The 23,093-nt window shown below is 45.0% G+C and overlaps 1 protein-coding gene and 1 pseudogene across 3 annotated transcripts; one reads left to right on the forward strand and one right to left on the reverse strand.

The window, feature by feature from the left end:
* Nucleotides 1-3,758: 3,758 nt before the first annotated feature.
* On the reverse strand, nt 3,759-4,224 carry LOC133252760 (ribosomal protein eL22-like; annotated as a pseudogene).
* Nucleotides 4,225-5,312: 1,088 nt separating this feature from the next.
* CLTA (clathrin light chain A) lies at nt 5,313-23,093 on the forward strand. Of its 3 annotated transcripts, XM_061425647.1 has the most exons (7): nt 5,313-5,650; nt 10,534-10,571; nt 12,878-12,995; nt 17,339-17,450; nt 20,439-20,492; nt 21,654-21,689; nt 22,639-23,093. In XM_061425647.1, exons 1-7 carry the CDS (start codon nt 5,449-5,451, stop codon nt 22,808-22,810), a joined length of 732 nt encoding a protein of 243 aa, XP_061281631.1. In that variant the 5' UTR covers nt 5,313-5,448; the 3' UTR covers nt 22,811-23,093. The 3 variants fall into 3 exon arrangements, with proteins under 3 accessions (XP_061281631.1, XP_061281633.1, XP_061281632.1); XM_061425648.1 differs by lacking the exon at nt 20,439-20,492 and having other exon boundaries at nt 5,314-5,650; XM_061425649.1 differs by lacking the exons at nt 20,439-20,492; nt 21,654-21,689.

Here is a 23,093-nt window from a genome sequence, read left to right on the forward strand (position 1 = left end):
ATCAGGTGGCCAAAGTATTGGAGTTTCAGCTTCAACATCAGTCCTTCCAATGAACACCCAGGACTGATCTCCTTTAGGATGGACTGGTTGGACCTCCTTGCAGTCCAAGGGACTCTCAAGAGACTTCTCCAACACCACAGTTCAAAAGCATCAATTCTTCAGTGCTCAGCTTCCTTCATAGTCCAACTTTCACACCCATACATGACTACTGGAAAAACTATACCCTTGACTAGACAGACCTTTGTATGGATGTGGAGGGAGGCCTGGCATGCTGTGGTTCATGGGGTCCCAAAGAGTCGGACACGACTGGGCGACTAAACTGAACTGAACTCACATCCATACATGACTACTGGAAAAACCATAGCCTTGACTAGACGGACCTTTGTTGGCAAAATAATGTCTGCTTTTGAATATGCTGTCTAGGTTGGTCATAACTTTCCTTCCAAGGAGTATGCGTCTTTTAATTTCATGGCTGCAGTCACCATCTGCAGTGACTTTGGAGCCCCCCAAAATAAATCAGCCACTGTCTCCACTGTTTCTCCATCTATTTGCCATGAAGTGATGGGACCAGATGCCATGATCTTAAGTTTTCTGAATGTTGAGCTTTAAGCCAACTTTTTCACTCTTTCACTTTCACAGGGTGACAATATACAGCCTTGACATACTCCATTCCCGATTTGGAAGAAGTCTGTTGTTCCATGTCCAGTTCTAACTGTTGCTTCCTGACATGCATACAGATTTCCAAAGAGGCAGCTCAAGTGGTCTGGTATTCCCATCTATTTCAGAATTTTCCACAGTTTATTATGATCCACACAGTCAAAGGCTTTGACATAGTCAATAAAGCAGATGTTTTTCTGGAATTCTCTTGCTTTTTCAATGATCCAACAGATGTTGGCAATTTGATCTCCGGTTCATTTGGCTTTTCTAAAACCAGCTTGAACATCTGGAAGTTCACGGTTCACATATTGCTAAAGCCTGGCTTGGAGAATTTTGAGCATTACTTTACTAGCATGTGAGATTAGTGCCACCCTGCTTATTTAACTTATATGCAGGGTACATCATGAGAAACGCTGGACTGGAAGAAGCACAAGCTGGGATCAAGATTGCCGGGAGAAATATCAATAACCTCAGATATGCAGATGACACCACCCTTATGGCAGAAAGTGAAGGGGAACTAAAAAGCCTCTTGATGAAAGTGAAAGAGGAGAGTGAAAAAGTTGACTTAAAACAAATAATAAATGCTGGAGAGGGTGTGGAGAAAAGGGAACCCTCTTACACTGTTGGTGGGAATGCAAACTAGTACAGCCACTATGGAGAACAGTGTGGAGATTCCTTCAAAAACTGGAAATAGAACTGCCTTATGATCCAGCAATCCCACTGCTGGGCATACACACTGAGGAAACCAGAAGGGAAAGAGACACGTGTACCCCAATGTTCATCGCAGCACTGTTTATAATAGCCAGGACATGGAAGCAACCTAGATGTACATCAGCAGATGAATGGATAAGAAAGCTATGGTACATATACACAATGGAGTATTACTCAGCCATTAAAAAGAATACATTTGAATCAGTTCTAATGAGGTGGATGAAACTGGAGCCTATTATACAGAGTGAAGTAAGCCAGAAGGAAAAACACCAATACAGTATACTAACGCATATATATGGAATTTAGAAAGATGGTAATAATAACCCTGTGTACAAGACAGCAAAAGAGACACTGATGTATAGAACAGTCTTATGGACTCTGTGGGAGAGGGAGAGGGTGGGAAGATTTGGGAGAATGGCATTGAAACATGTAAAATATCATGTATGAAACGAGATGCCAGTCCAGGTTTGACGCACGATACTGGATGCTTGGGGCTAGTGCACTGGACGACCCAGAGGGATGGTATGGGGAGGGAGGAGGGAGGAGGGTTCAGGATGGGGAACACATGTATACCTGTGGTGGATTCATTTTGATATTTGGCAAAACTAATACAATTATGTAAAGTTTAAAAACAAAAAAAGTTGGCTTAAAGCTCAACATTCAGAAAACTAAGATCATGGCATCTGGTCCCATCACTTCATGGGAAATAGATGAGGAAACAGTGGAAACAGTGTCAGACTTTATTTTTGGGGGCTCCAAAATCACTGCAGATGGTAACTGCAGCCATGAAATTAAGACGCTTACTCCTTGGAAGGAAAGTTATGACCAACCTAGATAGCACATTCAAAAGCAGAGACATTACTTTGCCAACAAAGGTCCATCTAGTCAAGGCTATGGTTTTTCCTGTGGTCATGTATGGATGTGAGAGTTGGACTGTGAAGAAGGCTGAGCACCGAAGAATTGATGCTTTTGAACTGTGGTGTTGGAAAAGACTCTTGAGAGTCCCTTGGACTGCAAGGAGATCCAACCACTCCATTCTGAAGATAAGCCCTGGGATTTCTTTGGAAGGAATGACGCTAATGCTGAAACTCCAGTACTTTGGCCACCTCATGCGAAGAGTTGACTCATTGGAAAGGACTCCGATGCTGGCAGGGATTGGGGGCAGGAGGAGAAGAGAACGATAGAGGATGAGATGGCTGGATGGTTCACCGACTGGATGGACATGAGTTTGAGTGAACTCCTGGAGTTGGTGATGGACAGGGAGGCCTGGCGTGCTGCGATTCATGGGGTCGCAAAGAGTCAGACACGACTGAGCAACTGAACTGAACTGAGATGAGTGCAACTGTGCAGTAGCTTGAGCATTCTTTGGCATTGCCTCTCTTTGGGAAAACTCTTCTAACTCTTCTAAATCTCTTCTAAATCTTAACCAAATTCCATATCCAAGCTCCAAGCCACCTCTGTCATCCCTAAAGCCCTCAGCCGATTTCCCCAATTTTGATTGTATAAACACCTATTGACTTTGCATGATGAAAAGTGCTTCCTCCTTTAGCGAGTGACTCTCCGGATGGCTTTCCCAGAGTTATGCCCTTGCCTCCAAAAGAATGCTGTCTGTCCCTCAGGTACTACTGCTGTAAGCAGCCAAAGGTTGTCTTCCTTGGACCCTCTCAGGGTAGTCCCTCTTCCTTATCCCCGTAACAGGGGCAGGATATATTGTTTCAAAGAGAAGATGAATATGAAACTGCTTCATGCATTGTTGCAAATTTATGTTAGAGATGAGCCAATTCATGTTCAGGGATGAGCATTAAAACAAAAAGCGGGGAGGGAATTGAGTAAATTTCAGGCCCTACAATTTTATGTTCTTTAATGTTTTTCTTCAAAACTTTTCTACACTCCATACTTTAAATGATTTTAAAGGTAATACGTGCATTAAGGAAACAATTACCCTTTTGTGTCAATAAGTATTAGTGTATATATTTTAGAAACCACTTTGTTGTCCCTTGCTGACTAGAGGCAACTTAGACCTCTGGCGGGTTTCTTGGTTTGTTTCTGTTTTTAACATTTTATTTTTTGGCGTGATGGTGGTGAAACAGAAAGGTCCTTCTTTTCACCAGTGCATAAGACCCCGCCTCCACATGAATATGAGTAACTGGAAATCACTGCATTATCCTCTCTATGCTGCTAAGTCACTTCAGTTGTGTCGGACTCTGTGCGACCCCATAGACTGCAGCCCACTAGGCTCCGCCGTCCCTGGGATTCTCCAGGCAAGAACACTGGAGTGAGGTGCCATTGCCTTCTCCCTCCTCTCTACAGTATAGGCAAAATTAACTATCCATGTTAACATACTGACAGAACTCTGTTTTTATTTTTTTATTTTTATTTTTATTTTTTTTTTCTTTTGTATGCTTAATAAGTTTTATTAGCAAGCAAAGCCCTGTGAAGGATGGCATCATCTAGTCCTCAGACTCAGATTCATCTTCATCTTGACTAATCTGGAAGTAACGAAGCTCGTAAGTCTCCTTGTCAGATGCAACCACACGAAGCCAATCACGAAGATTGTTTTTTTTTTTTTTTTTTAAGGTATTTCTTGGTAAGGTACTTCAAATACCTTTTAGAGAACTGTTTCTCAGAAACGACTATGATTTTATTCTTGAAGCGTTCAATGTGAACGACATTCCCAAGATTTCCAGTTTTTCCATTCACTTTAACCTTCTCCCGCAGAAACTGTTCAAAATTTCCCGAATCAAAAATTCCATCTTCTACTGGATGAGTAAGATCCAAATTAAACTTCCAGGTTGACTTCTTAGGCTTCTTGTCTTTCTTCGGCGCCATCTTGAAGGCTTGCCCCGCGATGAGAGAGCCAGAACTCTGTTTTTAAACAAAATTCCTGCAGTCCTTAGTTGGGAAAGGTGTGTATATATTCAAGATGTTATGGCTAGCACCATTTGGAATTGCCTAGGAGACCTAGGTTTCCTCTGGGACTGACTCCTTCCTACACGGGGCGGGGCGGCGGAGGGGGAACTCAGTTTTCCTAGGAACCAGAAGATCCTTAAGGAATTTTTCAGTTTTAGAAACTTCAGTCTAGCTCTGAAAAGACTAACGGCTGCAAAAGGAGTTTGTAAAAGGGGATATATTCGTGTTTTTATAATAATACTGTTCTGTTACTTGCTCAGTCGTGTCCGACTCTTTATAACCCATAGACTGCAGGCCGCCAGTCTCCTCTGTCCACAGAATTTTCTAGGCAAGAATCCTGCAGTGGGTTGCCATTTCCTTTACCAGGGGATCTTCCTGACCCGGACATTGAACGTGGGTCTCCTGCACTGCACGCAGATTCTTTACCATCTGAGCCACCAGGGAAGCCCTATAATAATACCATGGGGGAGAAAAGTCAGAGTGGATTTGAATTGATTACATTTAAGTCAGGCGGCACTAAGGGAGAAAACCACCCAGAAGGAGTGAACGGGTTAACAAACACTTTTTTTTTTTTTTTTAAGAAAGCCAGTACGTAGCCATAAAAGGATTCAGTTTTTCCAGTAATCCTATGAGGGAGGTAGTGCCGGATTCTTGTTCCTATTTTTCAAATGAGGAAACTGAGATTCAGAAAGCCTACGTGGCTTGACTCTTCTGCAGTCGGCCAATCATCGCCGCCCTAACTTTACCTCACTTCCCAGTTCAACAAGCGAGTCCCGTCCGAGATGGCGGTCCCGGGTCAGTACAGCCCCAAAGCCGGATCAAGCAAGGCTACCTTAAATCACTTACTACTTCCGCCTGCCCAGTGCTGGCTCGGCGCAGCGCCCTCCACGCAGGTGCTTCCCGAGTCACGAGTTTTACTCGGGGGTCCGCCTCTCCTCTTGCTGATTTGCTAACTCTGGAGCTACTTCTGCCCTCTGATTGGGTATTACCTTTTCGGCTGTCCAACACTGCCTGGACCGACCGGATATTGGGGCCGGGTTTCCGCTTCCGCCTTCTCCCTCCTCCAACTTGCCTCTGATAGCAGGCGCAAGCACAGCGGCCGCTGCTGGAGTTGGTGTTTGCTGGTCGGTTGGTGTTTCTCTGAAAGTCGGTGCCGTCGAACTTCCCGCCATGGCTGAGTTAGATCCGTTCGGCGTCCCCGCTGGCGGTCCCGCCCTGGGGAACGGAGTGGCCGGCGAAGAGGATCCTGCCGCGGCCTTCTTGGCGCAGCAGGAGAGCGAGATTGCGGGCATAGAGAACGACGAGGCCTTCGCCATCCTGGACGGCGGCGCCCCCGGATCCCAGCCTCACGGCGAGCCGCCGGGGATTCCAGGTAAGTGTGGGTGCTTTCGGGGCGGAAGCGCTGCTCCGGAAACTCGGCCCACAGTGGGTCTGAGAGCTCTATGTAACTCTTGTGCCTCTCCGTCCGGGAGGTTGAGTGCGAAGAGGAAACGAGCCCCGGGCCCAGTCATCCGGAAACCCAGGCTCGGCAGGCTTAGTCCGTCCAAAGAGTGTGTTTGAGCGCTCTTGGGCACGGACGGGCTAAAGAAGCCAAGAAAACGGGATGACAAGCTTAGGAGCCACAGGAAGCCCATTCAGTTCAGGAACTTTTCCTTGAGCAATTGCTGTGCCCTGAGCCTGGCCTCAGAGGCGCAACCGCATTGGCGCAGTTGGGCCAGACTTAAGGCAAATCTGAGCCTACACAGACCAGTTAGTAGGAAGGAGGGCAGGCACACAGTATGTACACAGGAATGTGCAAAAATTGCACATCCAGCTGCAGAGGTCCTGGATAGAATGGCAGATCTTGGCGACGGCAGTTTGGAGAGGTAAAATGGAAAGAGTATAATTGGACACACGGATCCCTTGGTCATCAAGCTTTCAGCAAAGGGAAGGAAGGGATGATTGCTGACTTAGTTCCTAGGAAGGGCTTTCTTAGTGAACTAAGCATTTAGAGACTTAAAGCCAGATCTCTTGACAGTGTAGTTGAGGTTGGTAACAGTGTAGTGGTCAGAAAAAAAAAAAAAAAAACGTGCAGTGGTCAGCACTTCCCTTAGGGATTAGAGCACTAGTTGGACATGTTTGCTTTTTCTCTCTCTTTCCTCCTCTCTCTCCTCTTTCTCCCTCTGTCTCTAGTGGTGAAGATCCTGTGCTGGCCTGGACTGCTTGAGGGCGGGTTTAGCTCTGTGGTCTCATACAACTCACATAACCTCCTACTGCCCTGCCTCAATGTTCTTCTTTGTTAAAGGTGCAGATAAACACCACACAGGGTTGGATTATATTGGAGAGCATCTGTAAAGTGCTTACACACAGAACCTGGTATGTTATTACTATACACAGTTCCTGCTGTGTACAGTAATTACTGTACACGTTGTTATTATGTGTATACACATTATTCTTTGGGAGTGAGGTGAGAAGGGTGTTACAAAGTTGATAGGCTTTGGGGTGCACTGAAGAAACAGATTTTAAGAGGGAACTCTGTATCTGATGTGTTACTGTACAGAGCTATACAGACAGGAGGCAGTAACAGAGACTGAGGAAAGAGGAACATATCTGAACTCCCCCAGACTTGGGGAAAACGTCCATGAAGGAGGGGCTAAGCCTGAGCCTTGGATGCCCTCAGTCGTTAGGAGATGAGAAAAACATAAGTTTAGAGGTGGGAGGTAACCAGCTGAGTGAAGTGGCTCCTGGATACTGAGGAAGAACAAATGGTCAGGAGAAGGCAGAGTCTAGAGCTGAGGAAGGGAGAAGGCAATTGCACCCCACTCCAGTACTCTTGCCTGGAAAATCCCATGGACGGAGGAGCCTGGTAGGCTGCAGTCCATGGGGTCGCTAAGAGTCGGACACGACTGAGCGACTTAACTTTCACTTTTCACTTTCATGCACTGGAGAAGGAAATGCAGCCCACTGCAGTGTTCTTGCCTGGAGAATCCCAGGGACGGCAGGGCCTGGTGGGCTGCAGTCTGTGGGGTCGCATGGAGTCGGACACAACTGAAGTGACTTAGCAGCAGCAGAGCTGAGGAAAAGCCTTCAATCCTGAGCGCTAAGGATGGAGGAGAAGAGAAGCGATCAAGGAGCTGCTGAGAGAGTAAGGCAGTGAGGTACTCACAGTAAGAGAGGCATGTGAATTTAAGGAGAGTGATTTTCTTGGTAGCAGTGGTGGAGGAAAGTTCGGGGAAATTGCAGGCATGGTACTTAGTGATACTCAAATTTGCTGTGCCCAGGTGCCCTGTACTTTGAGATCCATGCAGTAACTCTGGTGGTGGTGTCATTCTGTTTCAGGGGAGAACTGATCATTGTGGAAATTAAGCAGTGTTCAGAAAGTGGCAAGCTAATACATGACTCCATAGGAATTCAGACCCAGGTCTTCCTGACTTGCAGTGGTTGGGGAAAATGAAGTTGAAGTGGGCTTGGGATAGTCTTTCATCTCTGGAAATTTATTCTGGCCCTTGTTTCTGTCTGAGGTGCCTAGAAAGTTTCCTTCTGGAGCATTAAGTTGCCTAGCTTAGCTGTCCTAATGAATCAAGGTCCTGGGGTGGCCTTTCTTCTGCATGTTTCTATAGCAACAGACAGGCCTTTCATTTGAGCCAGTTGAATGTCAAGTAAGTACAGTAGAAGAGTAACTAATGAAAGCTCAAAGGACTTGCCAACGCTGGGTGAGTCTTCAGACCTACAGGACAAGCAACATGTGACTTGGAGCTATGGGATGAGAATTGTTGTGTCTGGAGTAGTGATCAAAGTCTCTCCTACTGCGTGGCCCTGGGTTGGAATATATTAACTGGATAATTGTTAACTATAATATACTAACCAGAAAGTAGGCCTGGCTGGACTAACCATTGAGGCTCAAAGATTTACAGTTACTTCACTTTATTAATTTTATACAAAAATAAACTCCAAGTGGATGGAAGAGGCTTTTTTTTAAAGTACCAGAAGAAAAGTAAATACCTTTTTGTTTTCCTAAGAGTAGGAAAGGGCTTCATCATAAGAACAGATAGAGAACTCATAAAGGAAAAAAAGCCTGATAATGTCTCATACAAGTTAAGTAGTTCTAGGTATTAACTGTTATAAATCATACAAAAAGATAATGGGGAAAATATTTGTAATGTGAGAGCAAATAGTTAATACAGAAAGAATACTTAGAGATCAAAAGATAGCAGAAAAATGGGCAAAATGCAGGCAGTTTAGTAAAGAAGAAATTCAAATATCAGGTAGTTACCTCAGGATAGAAGTTTGGCACCACAAGGGGACCTTAAAGTTGTTTTCCTGCTGTCACCTTAGTAAAAATTTTAAAACATGCTCAAATTCAAAACTAAATTTAAGAGGGAAAACAGTCACCAATTACCTGCTCCTTCAAAGAACACTTTACTTACCTCTCAAGGAATCAACTATACACATATTTTAAGGTCATTTGTGAATTGCTGATACATAGATATTTGTTGTGAGGATTAAAACTTAATGTATAGAAAGTGTTTAATTAACATTGTGCCTGGCACATTGGAAGCAATAAGTAGTGGGTGTTTCATTCTTAAAAAGTTGAGAATTTAATGATATAGATAAATGGATTACTAAAAGCACCTGTTATAGGAGTCTAATTTTGCTCAAAGAAATTTTATGTATATGCATTAGATAAACTAAAAAAAATAGAAACCAATAGGCCGAGTAATGAAATTATGTGGCCTTTTCTTTTGTCTCCATTTTCCTTCTTTTTTTTTTAAAGTGAGGAAATGAAAGTTTTCAGCGCTCCCAAAGCCAAGTGGAGGGTAATTGGGAGAAGCAAGACAATGAAGTTGATTTGGAAAATAGGCAGTTAAGTTGGATTTAATTATCGTAGTTAGAAACCAAGAAGACTGGAGGAGTGGTTTGTAACCTCTGCCTGTTCAAAGGAAAGAATGTGGCTGAGGGCATCTTGCCTCTGGCTGCTTGGAAAAGCTCTGATGTTTCTGAGGGCCTTGTGATGGTGGCTCACACCAGCTCCTCCGCATTCCTTTTCCTCCTTGGGTTCTTGTATCTTTTAGGTTCATCTCTTCTCTCTTACACAGTAACACAGTCATGGTAGTTTGAAAACAGTTGGACAAAATACTAGAAGTCCTGCATGGTAGGCAGTAAAGATAAGTCAGCCAACAGATAAAGAACACGTAGAATATGTAGGTGGACACTGCGTTTTATGGTGCCTGTATTGAAGCTTTCAAGGGAAGGCAGAGTGGCCACTCTGAAGGGCTGCTGTGCGGCCCTGTACAGGTAACTTGAATTAGTGACACACAGAATGGGTTAAAAACATAAAATGGGGCCAGTGGGGACTGGCAGGCTGTCCAGAGCATGCTGCACATAAAGGCTGCCTTCATTTAAGGAACGTAGGCCCAGTATCACCAGATCTTGTCTGTACACCCTCCCTCGCTCCACACATACACACGTATGCGTGTGCACACACACACACACACACACACAAGAAATCCTGATTTTGTGGAATTTCCTGATTAAGTACTTTGTATTTTAAAGAAAATATGTTCAGCCTGTGGACCTTCATTTTATACTGTATGGATTGAAAATGTCGAGGTCTTAGACATTTTTCATATTTCTGAGATCGACTTTCTCATTTAGCTCATGAGTAATTAATTGTGCTAATAAGATCAGATTGTATATACTTTGAGTTTTTGTAACTTGCATCCTTGAAAACACTGATTTTATTTTGATATGCCCAAATCTTACTGTTCTGGACTAATTGCAAGAGAACTAGAGGAATTAGCAAGAAGTCTCAACTATAGACCCTCCCTCAGGTGCCAAACCTGCTCCAGCCAAAGGATGGAGAGTCCTGACCTCCAAGAAAGCAACTTGGTTGAAACATGAAGCTGCATATCTCTGCTTGCTGTAAAGGATTCTAGGCCACCCTTTCATACCTTTGCCTTCTCTAGAACCTTCATAGAGAAACTTGCTCTGTGAGGCTCTTCTGCCAGGCTTCTAAGTATTATCTCTCTAAGCCAGAAGATATTCATGAAAAGCTTTTAGACAGATTTGTCCACATTTTAGTGAAGTCATTTGTGTATGCACATCTTGGTTTCATTGACTAGAAAGTTGTGCATTGTTCTCTCTGATATCTCGCACGGGGATAGTGTTTAGTAACTTAGAGTACTTATAACACATGATATTATGTCATACTTTATAACCCTTTGGCCCAGCATTTGCCCAGCACTCACTGACAGATTGAAATCTTATGTCTTGCAGATGCTGTTGATGGAGTGACGAATGGAGACTACTACCAGGTACAGACTTTGTACAACAGCTCTGATGATGTTGAATGATAGTGTTGAGAGTCTTCCTTCTCTGTGGTTTGAATTGACTGACCTAGAAAGGATGCCACTCCTTTGACTTTCCTGGGTGTATCAGTAACTGATATGTTACCTGCCAAAGTGGAAGGATTTGAAGAGAGACATTGATAGAGCATTCTTTTAAAACGTGATTGGCCTGGCTCCAGCGTTAGCAACTTTATTCTCAAGAAATGACCCTTCATCATGATGGTGGCAGTGGCGACAGTGGCTGCCAGTGTGCCGTGCGGTGTCAAACACTGTACTGAATTTTCTTTTAATTCTCACAGCAACCTGAGGGGTCTATGCTGTTGTTATTCCCATTTACACATAAGGCATACAGAGGTGAAATCAGGAGTTTGAAAGTACAAAGGTAGTCTGTGGTAGGACCAGCATTTGAACCATTTAGCTTTTAGATTATAGTGATGCTGGGGGTGGCTGGTGTTTGTGATGACTACCATTATTTTCCCTCTGTGTTGTTGAGCTTTTGGTTACCAGCCCAACTTGTTTAGTTACTATGTCCAACTCTTGCGAAACCATGGACTGTACCCTGCCAGGCTCCTCTGTCCATGGGATTCTCTGGGCAAGAATACTGAAGCAGGTTGCCATTTCCTTCTCCAGGGGATCTTACTGACCCAGGGACTGAACCTGTGTCTCCTGCATTGGCAGGCAGGTTCTTTACCACTGAGCCACCAGGGAAGCTCACCAGCCCAACTTGACATGGGCTTAAATACAGAGAATTTACTATTTCTTATAATTGAAAGAACTCTGATAGGCCAGGGGTCCTCGGACCAGGATTCTGACTCAGTTCCTCTAGGATTCTGGTTCCGCTGGCTGACTGTGCAGTTTTATACTCTTTCACTGTGGCAGAATGACTACAAGCACTTCCAGGTCGCAACATGTGCATGTCACACCATCTAGAACAGCATGAAGGTTTCTCCCAACCACTCAACAAAAGTCCTCTGATCCCTTTTGACTAGATGTTTCCCTTTCCACTGTAGTCCAGGGAAACAGCTTGGTGCTTTGCCTCTGCCTGGGTTTCTGCGCAGCCTTAACCAGTTAACTGTCAAGAAGGATGAGATTAGTCTTAATTGGTTTACCCCAAGGGTGGACTGACTTTTTCTGTAAAGGACCGATATTAATAGTAAACATTTTAAGCTTTGATAGAGTGTAAGTTCTCTGTCAGACTACTATGTTGTTATAACATGAAAAAATCCATGGACAGTGTGTAAATAAATGGGCATGGCTCTATTTCAATAAAATTTAATTCTAGAAACAGGTGGCTGAGCTGGCTGTAGTTTCCAAACCCTGGTTTAGAGCTTGGCCTTTGGAGGGAGATGGAATGGGGTTCAGTCCTGACTCTGTCTCTTACTAGCTATGTATTTGGACATGTCATTTCCCTGGGTCTCAGTTTAATCCTCCAGCTGTGCCATGGGAATAAAAATTTGCCTTGCACGGTGTTTGGGAGATAAAGGTTTTATGTGGCTGAAACATGGACGGTGCTAATAATAAGTAAATACTACTGTAAATAGTTTGTTTCCATCTTTGTTTATAGTCTGCTGAGGTTAAGCTGGTCATGTTCCTAGTTCAGTAGGTGCAATAATTCTCTAAAGGTTAGATTCCATTTGAATCTTCATCAACTTGTTTACTAGCTCCCCAATCTTAACCACTATAAAGAGTCAGCCCCCTACCCACCCGCTCCCTCCTACCCCCTTGCCACATACACTGTGATTCACATTTGCCTGCCTTTTTTTCTTTTTCTTGGTATGACTGTACTAACTATGTGTTTTCTTTTGGACTCTCTTTTCCCTAGAATCCACTGTATTTTGCCGAGGTGGTATTAAGTGAACTTTTCCCTGTATTGTATAATAAGCATTTGGAAGTGTCAGGTTCTGGTCCTTACTGTACTGTGTATTCATCTTTGTTACTTTGAAGATATTACAGTCTCTTTGTCAAGTAAGGAAAGCAAAATTCATAATACTGTTTTCCTAGTAAGTCCATTACCCACTTCCCCAACTTTGCTTTCTCCCACTCATGTCTCCTTTAGTAGCCGGATAACAACTACTCTGCCTCCCTTGTGGGTTGTAAGGCTTGAGCGCATCACGTTGAAAGCTTCCTACCAGCATGTAAGGCCGCTGTTGTTGCTCCTTTACATTTAGAGCAGCCATCAGTGTGGCGCACAACCAGGGGTTCTAACTTGGGTGAAGGGCATGTCTGGGAGGAGGCTTTGGTACTGATAGAGCACACCTGTGTTTTCTGTTAAGGAGAGTAATGGGCCGACAGACAGTTATGCAGCTATTTCACAAGTGGATCGATTGCAGTCAGAGCCTGAAAGTATCCGTAAATGGAGAGAAGAGCAAACGGAACGCTTGGAAGCCCTTGGTAAGGAATCCCTTTCTGTCTTTGGGTGTTTGTTTGTTTTCAGTGGAATAGTTGACCTTGACTCTACTGTTATCCATTTTTAACTTGAATTAGCCGTAATGTCCGTGTCCAGTTTTGGGGAGGGTATCTTTAACAATGAGAAAATCACACCACCACCTGCGTGGAGATGCTTCATCACAAGCCCAGAGTCACAAGTGCATCCTCTCTTCTCGGGAAGGGCAGAGTGGTGCTGTGGAGTCTTCGAGTGAAAGGCTGGGTTCCAGGCCAAACCGTAACTCTACTAGTTGCAGGCACTTGGTTGCTCAAACCTTAGAGCCTGTTTCTTCATCTGTGAAGTAAGATCAGTGTTACCAACCCCAAGGGTAGTCTGAGATGGTATATATGAAAGTGCTTCATAAACCTGAAGATGTTATATCCATGCAAGGGACTGCACAGTCCATTGACAATTTGAAGGCTGAATTTAAGGTAATGCTTAAGAGGAAAATGTGAGGAATGTTAGGAAGTACATACAATTGGGTCTTCTTACCCTAACATCCTGTGAGTTCTTACATTTTTATGGGTGAGGAAAAGGAGGATCATAGGAAGAGTAAGTTTTTGAATCACACGGCTAAAAGTGGTAGAGTCAGAATTTCACCTTAAGTCTGCCCTGCTTCAGAATCCATACCCATCTCTCAGCAGCGTTGCACTTAGCTCACAGCATTTTGGGGGCAGGCCGAGCCTGAGGTCAGTGCCAGTCAGCCCGGCCTTTGGTGAAGAGCCTTCGCCATGGAGTGTCAGCTGTTGGTCAAGATTAGGAGAGACTTGGTATCTGTCCATGCGTGTTGAAAAGGTGTAATGGGGGCAGGGGATGTTAACCATACAGTACTGTTCTCAACTTCTTATTAAAATTTCAAACACAGAGGGAGAGTAAAACGTGCCCCTTCCTTCAGGTTCAGTAGTGAACATTTTGCCATATTTGGCTGTCTTTGTATAAATGAGGTGTGTGTATATGTTTTTATTTTTAGTATTTAAATATTTGTCTGTGGCAGGTTTTAGTTGTGGCACGCAGGCTTAGTTACCCCCCAGCATGTGGAATCTTCGTTCCCCAACCAGGGATGGAACTCATGTCTCCTGCATCGCAAGGTGTATTCTTAACCACTGGACCACCAGGGAAATCCTGTATAGGTTTTATACACTAATGTGAAAGTGAAGTGACAGTCGCTCAGTCGTGTCCGACTCTTTGCGACCCTGTGGACTATACAGTCCATGGAATTCTCCAGGCCAGAATACTGGAGTGGGTAGCCTTTCCCTTCTCCAGGGGATCTGCCCAACCCAGGGATCAAACGCAGGTCTCCTGCATTGCAGGCAGATTCTTTACCAGCTGAGCCACAAGGGAAGCCCACTCACATGCCCACACATTTTTATGTGTATTGTGAATATACACATAATTTTTTCTCTGATCCATTCAGATATAGACACCAGATACTTTACACATAAATATTTTATTGTACGTCTAGAAATAGCAATATGCATCTGTAACCACAGTGACAGCATTATTATTCCTTCTTGAGAATGACTGAACTAGTAAAAACATGACTCAGACGGTGTAACTGACACCTAGAAATAGGAAAGGACTTGACCCAGATAATACAGCCAATTAGTGTCTCTCCAGTGTAATTTATGTGGCTTTCCAAACAGCGGGCACACTTAATCTCTCGGCATTATTCAATAGCAGTTTCTTTGATGATGTAAACGTTCCGTGTCAGTGCTGATCTGTCTGTAACCACTAGCTGCTTGTGGCTAGTATGACTGAGAAACTGAATTTTAAATTTTATTTAATTTTAATAAATTTAAATAGCCACATGAAGCTAGTGGTCACTGTACTGGATAGTGTAGTTTTTAAAAGGTGAAGGTTGGTCTTCGTGGTGCTAGCAGCCTTGCTCCTTCCTATTCTTCAAGTATCTCTTCTGAGTAGACTTTGAGGCAAGACTTACGTAGCAACTATTATTGCTACTGGAATCTTCTTCGTGTTGCAGAACTCAGGTATATCTTTTCTCTTTCCCCAAAGTTTAGCAAAGTTGACTTCTACATGGAGAAGTGTACACTTTGGTGTGTGGAAAAATTTCATTTTCTTTTTCAGTTAACAATTTGGGCTCTTTGGGAATATTCCACAAAGTGTCGTTTTCTGAAGATGCCTTCCTGAGGGAAGTCAAATATTTGGCCTCATGTTCCAATGGAATCGAATTAAGTTGGTCCATGAATTAGGTGTTCCTGCAGTTTCACCTTTTTCCTTGCAAGAACTATGAGAAAGTGCGAGATGCTAAAAATAGAGAAGCAGTATCCCTGGTTTTCAGCTTAGCTATGGGAAGTGTTTTCCAATAATTTGCTGTGAACAGTAATGAGCATGACCAGAGAAGATAGCTGTCCGTGAACCCTGCTCTACCTTCTCCCTCCCAGATAAAAAAGGATATTACAGCTTAGATCTTTGCTGCATCAAGCTAAGCATTTAAGAATTCTAAATTCTTATTGCCAGTGTCACTTCTTAAATCTATAAAAGCAAGAAGATGGTTTACAGACACTATTTTATGCATTAACTATAATCTGTGCAAATGGACACAGTTTTTGACTACTTTTTCAGAGATAAATTTCCATATTTTGATTCTAATATATAACCTTTATTTAAAAAATCATTAGATGACACAAAAGGAAAATACTCCCCAATCCAAAACTAATTTTTTGGAAGTAATTTCACAACTCCTGAAAAGGAGACCTTATGTTTTAAATTTTTTTCATGTCCACAGGGTACCATTGGCCCACAGCATCCACAGTGCCCTCCACTCCACATACACTTAATGCCATGGACAAACATACATCAGAAGTTTACTGGTATACTTATCAGTGGAAAATTTTGAGTGAAATAATTCTCTTGAGCGTTAGGTTGGTCACCTTCTGATAAGTTAGGAAACCGGGTAAAAGTTCTTTATAAGAGGAAACTTTGGGGGATCTTTTAGCTGCTACCAGGCTATTTCTAGTAGTTACAGACAGTGAGACCTTTCTTGCAAAGGCCCTAAAATTGCCCCTGAAAGCGTCATTTCTTCCTTCAAGAAGTTGTTTGCTTTCTATTCTCCTCCTCAAGGACACCCGTTATATTTTGGGCTCTGGCTCTACATTGTCCAGACTCTAGCCCGGGATCACTGGTGCCCGTTGTGATTACTGTTGGCTCTGCCTCCCTTTCCGTCCCTCCCTGTGGAGACAGCACAGTGAAGTAAGAACGTGTGAGCTTTAGAGTCAAATCTTCGTGTGAATCTTGGTTTGGCCACTTAGAACTTTTGGGAAAGTTACTCAGACTTGCTGAGCTGTAGTTTTTCTCACTGCTGAAGATGGAACTAGTTTGCTTTCTTGGGATTGTTGTAAAATTAAATGAGATGTGTGTGAAGTAACCTGCCAGCGAGGACATTCTTGAGAATGTGCTTAAAGTGGAGTCGCAGGGTGACTTCAGGGCTCAGCTGTGGCAGTAGTACGATCTGTATTTCTTTCTCTCTACCGTTTACTGACGTGTCTTTAGCTCAGTATCTTAGGGGAGCTCATATTTAGTTCTGAGAAACTTGATGGCTGAGAATCCAGTGTAGCAGGCCTGGTTGTGCTTTTGCGCTCTCGTCTAGAACCTTGTGGAAAGCCATTAATAACGATCCCTCACCTCACCCTACAGTTCTCCCCATTGGAATTTTTCTCTTCTTTCCTAGCTCGGCCACAAACTCACTCTGCTGTCTAAGCAGGAGTAGATATTTTGTGGTCCCCTCAATTCCATCTGTATTCTGCTCTTGCCTGGTTCTGGAATCATCTCTACCTCTAATAGGTTTTCTGATATCACACTGCTCTGTAAATGTGCATCTGGTGAAGAGAGTGCTGCCTTCTGTTCACAAAACCATTAATTATCCAACTTGGGGTGTGGAATATAGTTTGTGAGGAGATTTTATTAGAAGATGACCTAATATGAATAGTCCACCCTGACCTGGCAGCATTATTAAAGAATCATCTGTAGTTGCTTCTTACCCAGTTGGTGTCTCAAAAGCCTTTTTAAAAATTAAGTCAGTATTTCCACTTGTCTCTACTCAAACCCTCAGACTAGTGATCCACTAAGGTGTAGGTGGACTGGGATAAATTGTGCTGAAACACCTTGAGTAGAATTGCTGATAGAGAGAGCTGGACACACAAATGAGGAAAACAGAATTTTTTCTTTCTTCCCTACTGTTCGCCTTCTAACATGCACCCACACACAGCATGAGGTTAATAAGCCCCAAATAAATGAACTTCAGTTTGCATTTTGCCTCATTTGTATTGTCTTTCTTTTCCTTCCCTTAAAGATGCCAATTCTCGGAAGCAGGAAGCGGAGTGGAAAGAAAAAGCAATAAAGGAGCTGGACGAGTGGTATGCTAGGCAGGATGAGCAGCTACAGAAGACAAAAGCCAACAACAGGTCAGTCTGCGCTGCTTCTTGTACGGTCAGGTCCGTCTCCACAGCCGTTGTAGGTTTTCAGCTGCCGCCTCTTTTAGTGTGAAATGTCTTTGCAAGTTTTAAAAAATATATGTGAAACATGAAAGTTGCAAGTCTCTCGGGTCTTTACAAGAATAACTCAGCCTGTTTTTTCACCACCCTAGTTGCAGTGAATCTGGCTCTGCAGCTGAGAGTTGGGTTAGTCTGCACCGCCTCTAATGGTATGATTCCACAGAAGGCAGTATCATCTCATGGATAAGTCCGTGTCTAAAAACCTAACCCTGAAATGAAAGGCCGCTTTCATCACTATTCCAGGATCTCAGTACTTCAGAGATGATTATAGACTCCGTCATGTCCCTGCCCCTAAATCCAGCTTAGATCTCTGAGGGCTGCTCCCCACAGGGTCCAGTAGTGGGAATGTGTGCTGTCAGCAGGTGGCCAAGATGTTCCCACACAGTGACTTCAGGATTAAAGGTTCTCTGGGTGCTTATCATCTGTGTCTAAGAAAATTTTGAGGTGACTTTTTAAAAATGCTCTTTTCCGAATTTCCATGCTCATTGAAGGTTGAGTAGTTGCAGGGAGTAAACATGGTCACTCTCCTATGACCACCGACCAGAAACTATGGTCTTTAAAAGCTCTGAGCTCGGAGTCCACTTGGAAGCAGCTCAGAAAGAGAAACGGGGGCAGCACCGTCTACCTGGGTGCAGGCAGTGGGCTGGCTTCCCCTGCCAGACCTGGAACTGGCTGTCACTGCACTGTCATTCCACTCACTTCAGTGTAAAGATAGATCAGATTCGGCCTGCAGCTGTTTGTACTTTGCGTGGGAAAGAACCTTTGTGCCCTTGTCTCTGGTAGCTCTTAGCTGGAAATCTTCCAGACAAGAGGGAGCTGACCTCTTTGCCATTGTGGGGCAGCCACAGCAGAATGGGTGGCCTGTGTGTGCAGCAGCCTTCACCGCCTGTCTCCCATTGGCCATTCTCAGTTCTGTCACTCCCTCGGGCGCCAGGCTTGAGCCTCTGTCCTGGCCACCTTCCTGTGGGGCATGGACTCTGCAGGCGTGCTGTCCGGTTTCCCCTGAAGTTCTGTTGCAGATATGGTGGGGCTGCTCTCTGGTTGGAGTTGAGTTGCTAAGAGCAGCATTAGCTACCGGGGCTTCTGCTGAGAGATTGTGGTTAGTTTGAAGCTGATGGGCCCCGGTTCCTTTATAATGTACTCATTCAAGATTACTTCCCCCAGGTGCAAGTTCAGATTTCTGAAGAAGGAAGGGTGGGTGCTTTGCACAGACACCGTGAGAGGCCCCGTTTACCCTAGTGAGTTGTCTCAGGCTGGGTCTGCTCTGAGTACTTGGTAAAACCCGGCTGACCCTCCGTGTTCAGGGTCCCTTTCTGCCTTGCCTAAGGATTGCTGCTTTCAGGCCCTCTGTCTGGTGGGTAAAGAACAAAACAGGTAGAAGGGCGCCTGAGCTGACGTGTGTGGTTTTCCTTTTGTTCTGGTGCTGTGCTGTCCTGTTACCAACAGCTCCTTCGTCTCAAGCTAGCTGCAAAGGAGTAAAAGCCTGACACAAACTTTTGTCTTAGACACGCCTTGAACAGGAGTCATTAAACCTTTATTCTTTCCCAGTAGAGGCAGACACAAGTTGAAATTGATTAGGTTTCAGCCTTTGTGTAAACTGAAAGGATTGGGGCTTTACAAGCTGGCCTGCCTTCCCTTTCCCTCCCACTCCGTGTGCCCACAAACTACTCTGTTTTTCTCCTGACTCACTTGGGAGTTACAATCAGGCTTTCTTTAAATGTCCACAAAACACCTCCTATGTATAAACCAAAATGGGAGCAAAGCAAGGGTCTGAGTTTAAAAATAAATTACTAGAATTTCTCTTCAAATAAATATGTGAGCTTAGGTTAATGACCAGTCATGACTGTCTTTAAAAACCTCCCTCCCACTCCTATGCCCCAAACTCACCAGGCAAAGGACAGGGTAAGATTCCTTGCGGGAGGTTCCCTGTCCACCTGTGCTGGGCGAGGGGGGCCGGCCAGCCCAGGGACTGAGCCTCTCCCCTGCTTTGTGAACTCCTCCACCCAGCTCACCCCCCTTCCTCCTTGTCCCAGAGTTCCCATTTTGACCCATTCCAATGTGAGAGTTCAGGATGAGGTGCTGGTTTCTGGGCTGTACATCGTCAGCAGTCAAGTCCGGCAGGAACTGAGTGGACAGACAGTTGTGTTCAGGGACCCACAGTTCACTGGTGCTGGAGCCAGGACCCTCGTCTGCAGGTCTCTCACTGCTTGCCTCCAGCTGCATTTTTCTTTAAGGTGCCATTTTGAGATGACTGTGTGGTCCCAGAGTACAGAAAATTGGTCCCAGCCAGTCAATGTGGGGAAGCAGTAGTTGGATAATCCAAGATTAAGCTGGCTTTGGGCCCTAGCATGCCTAGTGTCTGGCAGCATTGGTACCCAGGGATGTTTACTGAGGCTGGCAGGAAGGGGCATGGCTTCCCAAGTGTGGACCAGTTGGGGAGCAGCAGTAACTACAAGGAAGAAATCAGGCAGCCTTGGTTGTGAGTTCTGCTGCCCCTGTTGCCACTTATTGCCTAACGGGTTTGCTTCATCCTATCACATCATCTCTAAAGTAACATTCAGTGGCCCTAGGTTGCTTGGTGTTGAGGATAGAACGGACACAATGTCTTGTCAAAAGGCTCAGCCCGTCAGTGGATACTTAGGAGATGCTCGTCGTTGCTGGGGTAAGGCCTGGGGGTGAAGTTGACGGCACTGTCTGGAGAAGCCTGTGGGGAAGGCCAGCAGGGAGCCTTACCTGCAGAGTGTCAGTGCTAGAACCTTCGCTGGGTTAGGATGGAGCCTTGGGAGCAGCTCCCCAGAGTACTTGTGCCCCTACTGTGGATTTGAGATGTTTCTGCTTCTCAATGTTCTCTCTTTTTTCCTGCCTGCTTGCCTGCCTTTTGGACCTCTTGCTGTCTAGGGTGGCAGATGAAGCTTTCTACAAACAACCCTTCGCTGACGTGATTGGTTATGTGTATGTTGCAAAACTAATTCCTTTTCTTGTTTTAATTCCTACTTTTTGTTTAGAGTTAATGCTCCTTTTATGTCACAAGTTGCTTTGCTTTTTAAATTATTTCAGATTGGCACTGTGGGGGCTGCCTAAGAGTTGGTAGGCTGGGGGTATGTTCCATGATCACAGAATCACCGCTCTCTGCAACTCTGGTTGCCATTTTTCATTTTGGGGTTTTGGAGGGAAGGAAGCTAACACTTTAAAAATGTGGGTCATTTGTGATCTCATCTGGGAAGGTTTTGGAATTGGGGGTTGGAGACTCTGACCTCTTGTTGCTGCCACCCTGCCCCAGGTGGGAAGGGGCGGGGAGGGGAAAGTCCTGGGTTAGGAACCAGTGTGGGCAGCATTTTCCACACTTGATTCCTTTGAAGAACATGGGGTTGGTTGCTTCTCCCTCCAGGCAGACGAGTCAGAGCAGAGGGGGCTGTCTCCTCTGGGGGTCTGCAGTTGTTTCTCTGTGGCCTCATATCAGAAATAGTTGTTTAGTTGCCAGCTTCTGATGTCCTGTCCCCCACACTGACATAGAGAGACCCTCAACTTTGAGGTCAAGATAGCCAAAGCTGTCTGATACAGGCCATGGTGGCTTTTACCCCCGAAGAAAACTGCATCTTCTCTGGGAGAGTTTGTTTTTAAGAATTCCTGTTGTCAAAGCAGTATTGCTCAGCTGTGTGTTTCCTCCTTTTACGACTAGCTTACTAGCCTTTTGACATAAGGGAGGTGAGGGTGGAATGGAGGAAGAGAAGAACTTGTGGGAAGGGCAGACCACAGGCTGAGGTCTGGTAGACCCTCTTAGGGCCTTGACCTTGAGCTCGTCAACCAGCTAGGAGGTAGAGCTGAGTTTCCTGGGCCCCTGGGTGCGTTTGCAATGAGACTTGTGAAATGCTGGACTTACAGGTGGTGTTGGGTTTGCTTTTTGCACAGTCTCTCTGGAGTAGAGATGGAGACTAGAAAGGTCGAGTCTGGGTTTGCTGGGCAGCAAGGTGGCCCAGCAAAGCCAGCTGCACGTCCCTCAGAGTACAGAGTGGCAAGGGCATGTCTAGCTTACTGACCATCTGCATTGAGCTCATTCTCATTTTCTGTATCTGACCTAAAGTTTTTCTCGTTTTTCTTCTCTTCACCTTTAAGCACAAACATAAACCATCCTTGCTACAGCCTAGAACAGTTAAGTAAACCTTCCTCACTGCCCCTGTGTGTGCCATGAAGTCGAGTGTTGTAGTGGCTCTGGGCTTCAGCGGTGTTTGCCACGGCCATCCCTGTGAGAGTGCCACCCCTCTGTTGCCACAGACCAGTCATCTCCATTGCTTTTGCTTTGCCCGTGATGCCTGTTGGAGTAGATGAAATAGTGTGTCTTCCCTCCTCTTACCACTGTCCTTTTAGGCTGTAGCTCCCACCAATTAGTGCCCAGCTGGGGTGGGCTGACTTTGGTGTGAACGAATGTTGGAAGAGCATCCCACCAAAAAGCAACTCACACTGATCGGCTCTCAGCCGCTGGGTGCCCACCCCTGCCAGAGTGTCCCGAGAGGCCCACAGCACCTGGCTGGAGGGAAAATGGCAAAACTTTTGGCTGAACTGGAAAATGTCCTAGCAACTCTTCTAGAATGGCTTTAGTCTCTAGTGCCTGCTAGCATGGGCGCTTTGTCTTGAATTCTTTTTGATCTGCCCTGTTTCTCTCCAGCCTTTGGAATAAATCCAGAGGCTGTTGTGCAGAGTGACCTGTGGGCTTCTTTCGAAGTCTCTAAATTTACTTGAAATTCAGTACAGGCCAGCATCAACTGCTGTTCAAGTTCTTGGCCAGCCTGCTGCTTTGCCCTTGCTAATGAAGGCAGTGGGTAGCTGGCTAAGGACTTGCTTTAATTCTCTGTATCAACAGAGAGGGAGAGAGCCCTGAACCAAACACCTGTATTCCAACATTTTACACAGCAGTCCGGGCACCCTGTGCCTAGGAAAGCTGGCCATGTGTCTACTCCTGAGTTTGACCTGGGCCAGGGCTGTTAGTCTTCGGAAAATCAGAATGCTTTTAGGTTAGGCATTCAGAGGCAGTTGTTTCCATAACTAGGTAGCTCACGTGGGGAGTCTGCGTTAAATCAGCATCTTTTGTTGTTGCTTCCAGGGCAGCAGAAGAAGCCTTTGTAAATGACATTGAGGAGTCGTCCCCAGGCACTGAGTGGGAACGGGTGGCCCGGCTGTGTGACTTTAACCCCAAGTCCAGCAAGCAGGCCAAAGATGTCTCCCGCATGCGTTCTGTCCTCATCTCCCTCAAGCAGGCCCCCCTGGTGCACTGAAGAGCCGCCCTGTGGAAACACTACATCTGCAATATCTTAATCCTACTCAGTGAAGCTCTTCACGGTAATTGGATTAATTATGTTGAGTTCTTTTGGACCAAACCTTTTGTCTTTAGAGTTGATCATTGTTTGTGATTGCATGTTTCCTTCAACTGTGTTCTCCCTGGCATTCAAAGAGGAGGGGAGGTGGCGGCAGAGGAAGGGAGGGAGGCCTCCCAACGGCAGCCTCAACCTATGCTTTTGTGCATTATTCTGAGAATAAATTTCTGTTCCAAGAAATAAA

Source organism: Bos javanicus, chromosome 8 (genome assembly GCF_032452875.1).
Source record: "Bos javanicus breed banteng chromosome 8, ARS-OSU_banteng_1.0, whole genome shotgun sequence".
Lineage (NCBI taxonomy): Eukaryota > Metazoa > Chordata > Mammalia > Artiodactyla > Bovidae > Bos > Bos javanicus.

Bases quoted from the DNA above. Each gene is read 5' to 3' on its own strand.
- CLTA (XM_061425647.1), top strand. From the start codon at position 5,449: ATGGCTGAGTTAGATCCGTTCGGCGTCCCCGCTGGCGGTCCCGCCCTG. The intron at 5,651-10,533 runs GTAAGTGTGGGT...TATGTCTTGCAG, and splicing joins CGAGCCGCCGGGGATTCCAG to ATGCTGTTGATGGAGTGACG. The intron at 17,451-20,438 runs GTCAGTCTGCGC...CTTGCTGTCTAG, and splicing joins AAGACAAAAGCCAACAACAG to GGTGGCAGATGAAGCTTTCT.